Source organism: Pinus tabuliformis, chromosome 7 (genome assembly GCF_031772625.1).
Source record: "Pinus tabuliformis cultivar Carrire ecotype Pingquan chromosome 7, CPIR1, whole genome shotgun sequence".
Classification (NCBI taxonomy): Eukaryota; Viridiplantae; Streptophyta; class Pinopsida; order Pinales; family Pinaceae; genus Pinus; species Pinus tabuliformis.
In genome coordinates this window covers 1524793631-1524806873 of record NC_142293.1, presented here as the reverse complement: position 1 = coordinate 1524806873, position 13243 = coordinate 1524793631, and the positions used below count along the sequence as shown (strand labels likewise).

The 13243-nt window shown below is 39.8% G+C and overlaps 1 protein-coding gene across 1 annotated transcript; it reads left to right on the top strand.

The window, feature by feature from the left end:
* The first annotated feature begins 11813 nt into the window (after window positions 1–11813).
* On the top strand, window positions 11814–12467 carry LOC149253638 (uncharacterized). The gene has a single exon (XM_089454554.1). It carries the CDS (start codon window positions 11814–11816, stop codon window positions 12465–12467), a length of 654 nt encoding a protein of 217 aa, XP_089310680.1.
* The last annotated feature ends 776 nt before the right edge of the window (window positions 12468–13243 follow it).

Sequence of the window (13243 nt, the reverse complement as noted above, 5' to 3'; positions counted from 1 at the left end):
TGTTATTGTATGTAGATGACATGCTTGTTGCAGGGTCTAGTATGCAAGAAATAAATGTGCTCAAAAGAAAATTGGCAAATTCATTTGCAATGAAGGATTTGGGAACTGCAAAACAAATCCTTGTTATGAGAATAACTAGAGACAAGAAAAATCGCAAATTAACATTGTCTTAGAATGAGTACATACAAAAGGTGTTGAAAAGATTTAGTATGCACAATGCAAAACTAGTTAGTACACCTTTTGCTAGCCATTTCAAACTTAGTAAGAAAATGTGCCCAAAGACCTAAGAAGACATGGATTATATGTCTAATGTTCCATATGCATCAGCAGTTGGAAGCTTAATGTATGCAATGGTTTGCACAAGGCCTGATCTTGCACATGTAGTGGGAGTTGTAAGTAGGTACATGAACAATCCAGGAAAGGAACATTGGATGGCAGTGAAATGGATTCTCAGATATTTGAAAGGTACCGCAAATAAAGCATTATGCTTTGGTGGTTCAAACATTTCTCTACAGGGATATGTTGATGCAGATATGGCAGGTGACAGAGATAACTGGAGGAGCACTACAGGATATGTATTTACTATAGGTTGAACAACTGTCAGTTGGGTTTCAAAAATCCAAAGTGTTGTTGCGCTTTCAACAACAGAAGCAGAGTATACAGAGGCTAGTAAAGAAATGATTTGGTTACAAAGGTTTATGGGTGAATTGGGTAAGAAGCATGATATGGGCACGTCATACAGTGATAGCCAAAGTGCCATTCATCTTGCAAGAACTCAACATTTCATTCCAGGACTAAACACATACATCTCAAGTACCAACATACGATCAGTGTTGGAAGATGAAGAGTTGAAGCTACAAAAGATACACACTAGCCAGAATCCTTCGGATATGCTAACAAAAGTTGTAACCAGGGAGAAACTGAGAATATGCTCAGTTTCAATTGGTCTTCAAGGATGACGATGAATATGAGAAACAACCAGATCCAAAGAGGAGTCATTGTCCAGCAAATGATGCAGCGGTGGAGTTGCTACAATCATTCTCCAAGTGGGAGATTGTTTGAGTGTGGAGCATGATTATTTAGAGGACTTTGTTTCAGCCAGATGTATACCCTAGGAAGTTTGTACACCCCTCAATGCGAGGGGGTGTGGGGGGGGACTTGTCCCCCCTGCGGTGGTCCTGGGGGGCTAATCCCCTCCGGCTGGGGGGTCCAGGGGCCAGTGGTCCCCCGACGGGGTACTGGCCCCCCGGCGGGGGTTTCGGGCGCAGTGCCCCCGAAGTTAAAAATAGATGTAAAATTGCCTTGTAAAAGTATAGTAATTTCTAGTCAATCTGGGCTATTCATTAGGCGGATGATTTGACGGTAGAACTTATGTTTAGTTTACGGTTTTTTTCCCTCGAAGGCAACCCCTCTCTTTGTATGAGGGCATTGTATTGAGGCTGTGTAATAGATGTGTATTCTCCGAGCGAGAAACAAAGAAGTGAGACTGTGAGAGAAAACAAAGGATATTACAACGGATCTTCTATAGGTTGTGTCTCTTCATTTTTTGCTGGATAATAGAAAGGAAGGACTGGCTGTTCGGGGTGGACATAGCCCAAACTGGGTGAACCATGTATATCTGTGTCTCTCTTGTTTTATGTGTTTTCTGTGTTCATATTTCTGCAATAGTTTATGTGTTCCATTGCTCCGTAATACATAATTTTCTAACACTTCTGATCTTCATGATGTACAACAATTTGGTTGTACCTAGAGAATCCATTAATCATGGAAATTATTGAGGAACCCACCACCTTCTGCAAAATATAATCCATCTTGGGTAGAGGATAATTGTCCTTTAGGGAGGACCTGTTCATATTTATGAAATCCACACACAACCTGAGCTCTCCAATCTTCTTTCTGATAGGGACTAGATTAGGTACCAATATGAATATCTCATGGGTACAATAATTTTAGCTGGAAGCATTTTCTTGATTTCCTTCCCTATCAAGGGGAGAAGTAGGGGATTTATCTGCCTCGGCTTTTGTTTGTGGGTTTTAATTTCAAACTTCAGAGGAATATTATGTTGAATGATACTAATATCATAAGTATTCAAGTCATCATAAGACCAAGCAAAAATATCAACATACTTTCTGAATAGGTCAAGGTACTTTTGCTTGTATCCCTCTAGGATCCCCTTGGCCAACTTAATTAGTTTGGGTTTCTAATCTGTGCCAATATTAAAATCCTATGTATCCTCTTCAGATTCCTTCTTGTATGGTTTGATAGCTACATCATTAACATAAAACAACCTTTCCAATGGAACCAACCCCTTTGGGATTATGTTTCCCTTCAATTGTAGAATTTTCTCCCTGGACATAGATTCCTCCCAAGGCACTTGTTGTTCAACTGCTTCAATTTCCTCAATATTTTCACCCTCTTGGTCTATTAAAAAGTTAGAAAACTCCCTAATCACATCCATAAACATTTTATTTTGGTCTTCATCTTCAAAAATTTTACAATATTTTACATTGTCATGCACTGAGGGTCTATGCCTAACTGCCACTTCATACCTTAGTAGGCGATTTTGTGGAGGTTTGAAAGTGTTAGCTGCTATTGCCAAGGAATCTACCATTTTTTTCTACTCCCTATGAAAAAATTGAATATTAAATGCCAAAAATAAATTCTCAACTAAATCCCACACTTCATTTCTATAAGATTTCAACTTGGGATGCTTGGTTTGGCACTGATTCTTAATAAATTTTACAATCAGTTCATAATCTCCAAAAACTATCAAACATTCAATTTTGAGATCTCTAGCAACTTGTAGGCCCAACACCAATGCTTCATACTCAACAATGTTATTTGTAGTGTCAAATTCCAACTTATATGAAAGAGGAATGGGGTTACCTTAAGGGGATTTCAAAACTACTCCTGCTCCATTTCCTTCCTTGGAGTAGGCTCCATCAAACTACAACTTCCACACACAACCAAATTTTATTTGTTTCTGATTGGCCTGTGAGGGAATTTCCACTTGGGTATCCTCCATAATTTGATCATCCATTTCCAGCAGAAAGCATGAAAGGTCTTTTTCTTGACCATACACTAGAGAGTTGGTCAAATTATCTGTTATAGTGACAATTTTTACAAACCTGGATTCTCTGTACAACCTACACTCTTCTCCACCAAATACTGGAATAATGGCATATGTAAGGTCTAGTTTGATAGACCCTCCAAGCTTCATTCCCTAGGATCTGGAGAGGAGCATACCAAATCTTGCAGGAATGTCTACAACCATAATGTCCATTACCATGCTCTTCACAGGAATCTGAGCCAAGTTGACTACCATATCCTTGATCATCTTGAGGCATTTGACTCTTTTGGAATCAAAGAAATACAAGTCCTTGTAAGGTTTTAGTATCTATAGGAATAATTGCGCCATAATAGTCAAAGGAATAATATTATGAGAGGCTCCTGAATCAAGCATTGAATTATGCAACAATAAGTCATAGTTCACTAAGGTAACATAGAATGGAGGTGTGGAGGGGTCCTTCTCCTCCACATGGGGGCCAAACATGACTATAGGTCTTTCTTCCCATAGATTTAGATTATCTTGTGATGAGGCAATATGAGAGACATCCATGAAATCAAAAACTTGTTTTTTATAACTAGGCTATTTCAACAATTTGGTCAAGGGAATGGATATCTTGACCTTCACTAATTATTTTTGTAAACTAAAAACAACAAGATTCCTATCCATCTTCATCGACTCGATTGGATCTTTGTTTTCTTGATGTATTAGTTTTGTTTTCATTGGTATTTTATTTGCATTTGCAAATTCAGACTTGGAATTGGTGGGGTGGGAGGTTTCTCCTTTGGTTGGTGGATCAGGGTTAAGAGGTATTTTCCTTTATTATCTAGTTTTGGGGGGGCAGGTTGGAGAATTTCTTCACTTTTATCTTGTGTCTAGGATATTTTTCTGGATCTCAAATCGTATCTCCTATGCAATCGTGCTTGCATGAAATCAATAAACTGCTTACAATAGGAATCTATCTCTTCTTTTTTTAAAGGGAGGCTCTACTCATCCTCGTCTCCTCCTTGCGCTTCTATTTTGTTTTCTTCTTCTGAGAGAGTAGATTATTGGTTCTCCTGAACCTCAATAACATCTTCAAATTTTTCTTTAGGATCATCTTCTAAATACAAGGGTGGTTGTATTTGGTCTTGCTGATCCTTTATTTCTCTTTGCAATAATTGCAAAGGAGGTCTTCGATATTTGGGATTGAAGTTTCCATTAGGGTCTTGATGGATCTATCAAGGAAGACTTTTTTTTCCAAATCTAGCTTCACCAATTTATTTGAAAGGTTTCTAATCAACTTATAAATCTGATCCAACTTTTGCTCTTGGGCATCCCTTACCTGTCTAGAGGAGATCGCTTCTTATTTTCCCCTTCTCCAATCACCATGTTCTCCCTTTCCTTTCAACTTCCCTATAGATGAAAGGTTCGCTTCATTTTTTGGAGCATTAGTCTGGATCTGGTTTAGTGTCAATATTTTCCTCTCTTTGAGGGTAAACCCAAAATATGACTCAAAGTCTCGAGCAAACAACACCTTAGCTGCTGCCTGTTGGGGTTTAATATCAACAGACGTTGTTATACAACTTATTAAATACTTTTATAAACTCTATGACATCTTCATTGTGTATTTGATTTATTGCATTAAACTCAGTTAGGAAATACCCATGGTCTTTCTTCTCTCCCCATTTCTGCATAAAAGTGTTCACCAATTCCTCCCAAGTGTTGATTGATCTATTTGGTAAGGTCTTAAACCATTTTATAGCCTTTCCATCTAAGGATTGAACAAATGGTCTCAAGACTACATCGAAGTGCTCTGCATTTAAGTTTTCAGCAAATGCACAAAATATCGATGTGTTTTTGGGTCGTGGTATCATCTTCCCCAGTGAATCTAGGAAAGAGATTTAGATAGCCTTGGGGCATTGCATTCAAAGGATGTTGCAGATTAAGTGGGACATATATGTTGAGTAAAAATCCTAGGACAACCATATTTTGTAGAGGGGTTGAATTTTTTTTACTATACGGCCTAGATGAGAGATTTGGTGAACCGCATTGGGTAATATTTAGTGCGAAATAAGTGTGGGGTTTTGAGATGGACTAGTAATAAGAATATCTTTGACTTCTTCAACTTCTGGGAAGGTATGATATGTAAAAGGATTAGAACTGATAGAGGTTTCTTCAAGCTTAGGTCCTGAGAAGTAAAAGCTAAGAGGAGGAAAATTTTATTATGAGAACTCTAAAATTCTGGATGAGGTTTCAATATATTTTATGTCAACTTTCTGAGAGATAGATGCTGAGGCCTCTCAGGCAAAAACCATAGGATCTACAGTTCTAGGGGTTCTTTCTCTCCAAATTCTTTTGGATACAATTCTTCTGGGTCAAAGACAAGAGGATTTATCTGTTGAGAGGTATTTGAATGGGTACGAGGCCTCCTAAAGGCCAAGGTTATAATCTGGGGAACCTACTTAGTGAAAAATATCAACCCACACTTCCTTCGCTCAACCTACAAAATGAATGTTCAAAATCATACTGAGGGAAATATATTCTAATTCTTTCCTTGACAACGACACCAGAAGATGTTGTTGCTACTAGAGACAACCCCCATGTTGAGAAGAAGGGTTAGTGCCTAGGACGTCTTAGAGTCTCTTGTAGATGAATCATTATTTCTCAAGGGATGAAATATAAAAGGATCTAAATCTACTTCAATAATCATACTCAGAGACCAAACACATTACACACATTGACAACATTTTGTTGCAAAGAAGTAAAGTTTTCCATGGTGGCCTACACACAAATAATGAAGCTTATTTAGCTGTTGTAGTATAGGTGAGGGAGGAGATAAAAGGAGGAATATGGTGTAGAGATCTAGATATATAATCTTGTGCACTAAAAGTCAGCAGAATAATGTGTTGATGAAGGAAATGCAATTAGAAAACATGGAGCACATTTTAAGGATTTAAATCTTACGTTTACAGGTATCATTTTCCATAACATGACATAGGTAAATCTAACATAAAAGATTGAGTTCCAACAACTACAATTACACAATTTCTAAGAAGAAAGAAACATACATGAAATGATAAATAGAGACAGGAATACATACTTCACATATCAATGATTGGAATCACCAAAACGATTCTTCATTAGTATTTTAGAATAACATACATGTCATTAGGCCTCAGAACTTGTAAATATTGTAGTCTCTAGAATATAAAATCGAACCCTTACAAATAAGTTCCTCTTCCCTTTTATAGGGAGAGTACTAACAAAAAAATAGTTACAAAAAATCTCCTAGTGCGACAACTGTCTAAACTAATTGGCTATGCAAACATGCCAAAGGCCTAGCTATTTTAATCATTACATAACAACTTGATTCTTTCTTGAAAATAAAATATTTAAAAAAATGCCAAAATGGAAGAGATACATCATGATTCTAAATCAAAAAAGATCTTCAATACTAGCTAGCTTGATCCTTCAAAGTCGACCTAGGCTCCACCACCCGGATTCATGCTGGGTTGAGTAGATGGTCACACCTTTGACATAGAACTAGGTTTGGTACAAGAGTGTGAATAAGGGTACTATAGGCCATCATTATATTTTTGAGCTTAATGTACTTTTTCCTAGATACGAACAAGGTCTTCATAAGCCACAACATCTAGAAGTCTCTCTACAGATAGTTCACTATTGTTCTCCTCTTGAGAGTAGCAATTTTTTCATGTGATGAGTGCACTTTTCTCTTGGCCTCAACTAATAATTACTCATATTTCTCACAGGGTAGTATCTTTCCTTGGAAATCCCAACAATAAGGTAAGCCCACCCTGGTTCTCTGGTCAAAATGAGAATTGAAGGTTGCAACCGACCTTGCTAGCTCACTCACACACACTTCAACCTTATCCCTTGCTTCCTTCTTTTGAACCACTTTGGCGATTTCCATGATCATGCATGTCCTGTCAATGATGTCAATCTCCCTCATCTCATCAACTAACTTCTCATTAAGGAGCTTGATAAATCTCTTAGCAGTGCTAACATTCTTAGCATCCTATGCTTTTGTTAATAGGATAGAGAATTCGATGGTATTTAATGCAGCCTTCTGCTCTGCAACCAATTTCAGATGTTCCCATAGTTTCTTTATTTTTGAGATGATGTCCTCCAACATTATATACCTAGCTTCAACAAGGGCCATATTTCCCTTAAACTTATTCTGTAGTGTTTTGATATAATCCTGTGCCACCTTATACTTGTTATTAATTTTATCCGCACTTTCTTGGGTGGACTGCAACTATTTCTCCTTATTCTCCAGTGTGTATTTGGTGTTGTCCAAGTATATTTGGAACTTATTTAGTTAGCTCTTCAACAATTATATCTTCGTGAGAGCCTTGGTTAGCTGTTTAGTGGGATTATTTGGGTTGTTCGACACAACCACAACACAAATATGGGAATCTATCTTTTGTTGCAAGTCTACTACCTGCAGTTTTAGGGCTACTACCTCATTATTCGTCTCAATTAAATCTCTTGATAGGATTTACTTCTTGTTTTCAACCTGCACCAATTCCTTAGTATGTACATGCTCTGTAACATGCATTTTAAGTTGTTTCCTTAATGAATATATTCCTGATTGTGAGCCTTTGATAATGGCATCTATGGAAGCCTTATCATTTGGATCCACCCCCAACTTGATCAAAAATTCTTTGTAGCCTTCATTTTGGAGATGGAGAGCTCTTGAGTTTTCCTTCTTCTATTTCACCTTAGTAGATTCTTTCTCCAGTAGCTTCTTGACCTTGTTGATCAACAATGATCCCTTGATTAATTCACTATATATCATTTCCCCTGCCTGCCTGTGTAAATTAATTTGATCCTGCAAGGGGACATTAGTCATGTCTAGAGATAGGTCCATTATTTTGAACTGTGGTTCAGATGGGAGGGACTGCACCGAGGGATGATACAGGGAGAACTTCATATGATTTCTTTATAGGTCCATGGGAAGCAAAAGCCTAGTTTGATATGGCACTGAGTGGGATGCCAACTGTGACAACATTTCATCCCTAAATTTCTTGTTTCTTTCCTCTGTTAGCTTCCCTTCCTCCCATTTAGGCCCTGCCACTGATGTACTCCCCACCAAACATAGGATTTCCACCTCAGTTGAACTGGAGGTAGCATCTTGTTGGGGGTCCTCTAGTTGTACTTGGAATCAAGGTTGATTAAGGTTATTTTTAGTCAATTTTAACTCAATCGCCTCATCTACTTTCTCCTGAACCTTCACCTTCTTGGTCGAGGATGCATCCTATGTCTTGGTGTCCCCTGCTTCGTCAATGCTCCTTTTTTGAGACTTTTCGTTTGTGCTTGGTGTCTCGATCTCCATCTCTGGTAAGTGAAGGAAACTAGATGTTGAGGGTGGAGGTCCTTATGCATACTAATAGTTGAGTGAAAGTAGGTGCAAACAGATGGAATAGCTTGTGGTCAAACAATTTTAAATAGACCAATTTGAATTACAATGGTCGATGCATGAGGTGCAACAATCGGTTCGTGGGGGTTTTAGGAAGGAAAGGGAGGATATGGAATGGGGGAGACACATGGAGAAATTGGATTGGGAGGAGGATGAGGGAGAAGAGTGATATATAAAACAGTCTCACGCTCGCTTGTCACACTCGCCTAATAACGGTCCCATCCACTGACGTGGTATCTGCGCTAGCATGACAGGTGGTTGGCCCATATTATCTTCTCCGAAAGGGTGCCTAGAGAAGTTAGAGGTAAGGATCAACCCCCAAAAATTAATCTCAATCGTTGATTTGAAAATTTTACTCTATTGACTCATATTTTCTGAGGGCAAGCATTGGCTAAACCGCTGAACTTGCTTACCTACCAAAGCTTCTGCCGGGTGGGGTTGCTTTGAGAAGGGTGATGATTCGCCCCACAGGTGGCCACTCTTTAATCATTTTCATTTGAGAAATGGGGGAAGGCCCACTACCACTTGGAAACTCCTCCATGTCGAGAATGGAGTTGCTTACTATTGCGCTGGAAGACTGATGCCCTAGTGCTCTGGTCCCCTAGTGCCTAGAAGCTTGACTCCTTTTGAAATGCAATTAGAATTTGTTACAAGGTTTTTACCTTTTGGGGTATATCACTGGGATGATGTCATGTTGATGTTGACCCTCCAACATGTCCACTTGTGATTAATCCAATTTTCATCCGTATTTGGGCCTTTGGGTACTTCAAAACTACCTACCACATGTCCACCTCCCAGTGAATGGATGATAATGTCACATTTTCCCAATGATATGTTTCCACCTGCCTAGTTAGAGGAGAGAGAGAGGGAGTACCCGGTCCCTTGGTGTGAATGAAATTATTTCTATAATTGGTTCAATCTTGGCGCCTTCAAAAATTGATTTAAGCAAAGGTTATGGGGTTCCAGGGTTACAGGGTCTAGACCTCCACTCTCTGTTACAAGGTTCCATCAATAGATGACCCTGGCTACGACAGTTGACAGATCCATGGTCCTTGATCCACAGAGCCTTTTGAAATTGATTTTATAATGAGTTACGACATTCTAGGGTCTCAAGGATTTTGACTTTTATGGGCCCAACTTTGACTGCCCTTATCTTTTGATCTAGGAGGCCAATTTAGACTTCTTTATATCGTTGGAAAGATTTTCCAAAGCACTTTCTGATTGAGTGGGTCCGATATTTTGAGCTCATATGATCAACTGAAAATGGCTCCAAACTATGATATTATTTAAACCTCAACCTCTTAGTTATATGAAGCTTAAGAGAATAAAAGATGAGGGTACAACATGTAATATCCTGCAAGGACTAAGAAAATTTTGACATATCTTTATTTTTGAGGTATGGGAAGTTGCTTTATGATGGATATATTTCTAGGGTCTACTTGAATTTCTTTTGAGGAGAGGAAATGTACTAGAAAATCTCCCTCATTTGTTAGGAATAAGAATTTTTCATGGCTTACGAGCTGCGCGCGCGCGAACCTGAGATCGACCTCGGCTTGGGATCGCTTGATCGAACCTCAGCATGGACCCTCCGGATATGCCCGGTAGGGATCCGGAGCTGCAAAGAGCCTTCTCCAATCTGGTAAAGTCTCTTCCTCCGCAAAGACCTAGACCAACAGCAACAAAGTTTGTGAAGAAGCTTGATGTATTACAAGAATTTCAGCTGCCTCCCACCATTCCGTGCATGGCAGCCATTTCCTTAACAGAGAAAGGGTTAATCGGGAAATTTACAGGACTGTGGCCATCACCCAGAACAGTGCAAAGATGGGTTGAGAGAAACTGGTCGGACAAGATCCAGGGTAAAATATCCATTCGATTCTGTGGCAGAGGATATTATACTTTTCATTTTGAAACCAAAGAGGATAAAGATCTAATATTCAGAAATGGGCCTTACTTTATGGACTCCAGAGGCCTCTATCTCAATAAATGGACTCCGGATTTTGATCCAGAACTTGATATACCAAATGCGGTCCTAGTTTGGGTTAGATTGCCTCACCTTCCCCTTCACTGCTGGGGGGACGACTCGGTTAAAGCAATAGGAAATGCGGTCGGGAAATATATAGATCGCAGTGAACCCAAAGACAACATGCAGGCGTGTGCACAGATTTGTGTAGAAGTTGATCTGGGACAAGGACTGCCGGAAGCGATCAAACTGAAAGTAGATGACTGGTGCCATATTCAGCAGTTGGACTACGAGCAGATTCCCTTCAAATGCAAGGTATGCCACGAATATGGACACTTTGCAAATAGATGCACTAAAATAGTTAATGTAGAATCTGATGAGCAGGATGGGCAATGGGAAACTGTAAAAAGGAAAAAATCTTCTCCACCCCTCAAACCTTCGGAACCTGAGGCCCCTGGTCCTTCCCATCAGCATCCTTCCCGTCAACAACCTTCCCTTCAGCAACCCTCCTCCTCCCAGCAACCTCCCCTTCAGAATCCTCCCTCATCTCCTCGGCTTTCTGACCCTCCTATCCCTCCATCCTCTAACCCCTTCGTGATCCTCTCCGAGGCTGATTCTGGGCCTGATTTCCCTTCCACTGATCCTCCTCTCCATCCTTCCTCTCCTCACACCTCTCAGCCCTCTCTTGAACCTCCTTCTGCTAGGATTACCAGGAGCTCCTCAAAGGAACATGGAGCGTCTAGTGATGTTCCTAAAAAGCATGGACCTGGCAGGAAATCGGCTAAGCAGCATAGGGAAGAAAGTGCACAGAAAGACATAGCCATGGGTTCCCAGACTCCAATAGAGTCATTCATTCTTGGACACTTGGAAAAAGAAAATAGTAACAAAGGCAATGAGAGGCGAGCACCTCTCCATATAACCAGTAAATCATGATGAAAATACTATCTTGGAATAGTAGGGGATTAGGGCACCCCTCCAAGATAGCTGCCCTCAAGGACCTTATACACAGTGAAAGACCTGAAATCGTTCTTATCCAAAAAACAAAGCAAGACCAGTCTGAAATTAGCAGAGTAATAAGCCAGCAAAAGCATTTCAATGGATGTGCAAGCGAAGCAAGAGGAGCCTCAGGCGGCATACTAACTATGTGGGATAGCAATAAATGGATCTGTGACTCCACCAGGGTCCATCAGAACTGGATTCGAGTCACACTGAAAAACAAAACTGGCGGCCCAAAGGTAACAGTTTACAACATATATGCGCCGAATTAGTACAGAGAGAAAGAAGTGTGTTGGAACACAATCGAAGAAAGTCTAGAAGAGGAGCAGAACAATAATCTCATTATAGCTGGAGACTTAAATCTGGTGATGCACGCCAACGAAAAAAGAGGAGGGAATTTCACCCCTGATACTTTCAGAAGACAACTTGAAACTATCATGCAGGAGCAAGAACTTGTTGATATCAGACCCAAAAACCGTAGGTACACCTGGAGTAATAGAATAATTGGCGCTGGCAATATCATGGAACGTCTTGATAGGTTTCTTATAAATATAGCATTCTTGCCCACCTTCGCTACAAGCCATTCAAATATTCTCAATGTTTCAGCCTCTGATCATTACCCAATAACGCTCACTCTCCATAACCAATGTCAGTTAGGACCCATACCCTTCAAATACTGCTCCATTTGGAATCGTTCCCCAGCAGCAAAAGATGTGGTTCGGCAGGCTTGGATTCAACATGTGGAAGGATCGCCGACGTATATTTGGGAAACAAAACTGAAGAGAGTAAGACAGGCTCTAAAAAATTGGGCAAAGAACAATTATCAAGAGCCTGAGGTGAACAAAAAGAAAATTAAGCAAGAGCTAGAGGAAGTGCAACAAAGAATTGAAGCTCTTGGGCTATCCCAGCAAACTAAAGAGCAAGAAACTAGATTATATTCTCAGCTGAGTCAAACTATAAGGGACGAAGAAACAAAATGGAGACTGAAGTCCAGGCAACTCTGGTTGCAAGAAGGGGATTAAAACACAACGTATTTCCACAAGCAGGCCACGGTTAGAAAGGCCAAAAATACAGTCAGCACAATAAAGGATAATGAGGGGAACAGTTACAACACTCAGGAATCTATAAAGGAAGCAGCCACTAAACATTTTAATAGCCTTCTAACTTAGGACAAAGGTGAGGAGGATTATTCAAGCATGCTGCAACATCTGTCCAAAGGAGTCACTCAAGAAATGAACAACAGCCTCAGAAAAGAAGTTGAAGAAGAAGAAATCCAAGCAGCAATTTGGAGCTGACACCTAGATAAAGCTCCAGGACCTGATGGGTTTCCAATAAGCTTTTATAGAGAATATTGGCAGATGATCAAAAAATATCTCTCAAAGATGATTCGTTGGGTTCTTAAAAAAGGCAAAATGGGGGGATTTACAAACTCCACCTATCTAGCCTTAATCCCCAAAGAGAACAGACCTTCCACCTTTTCAAGATTTTGACCAATATCTCTATGCAACTCAGCATATAAAATTGTTTCAAAAATTCTAGAATCCAGGCTCAAGCCATATCTCCCATCCTTGATCTCAGAAAACCAAGGGGGCTTTCTCCCTAATAGGCACATCACTGACTCTATCCTTCTTGTGCAAGAGGCCATCCACTCAAGTTTAAGTAGAAAAGAGAAAGGGTTTGTTCTTAAGCTGGATCTCGCCAATGCTTTTGATAGGGTAAGTCATTCCTTCCTGTATGCTGTGCTTCATAAAATGGGATTCGACCCCTCCTTTATCACAATGATTAAAGCTTGTATAAT

Bases quoted from the DNA above. Each gene is read 5' to 3' on its own strand.
- LOC149253638 (XM_089454554.1), top strand. From the start codon at position 11,814: ATGCACGCCAACGAAAAAAGAGGAGGGAATTTCACCCCTGATACTTTC.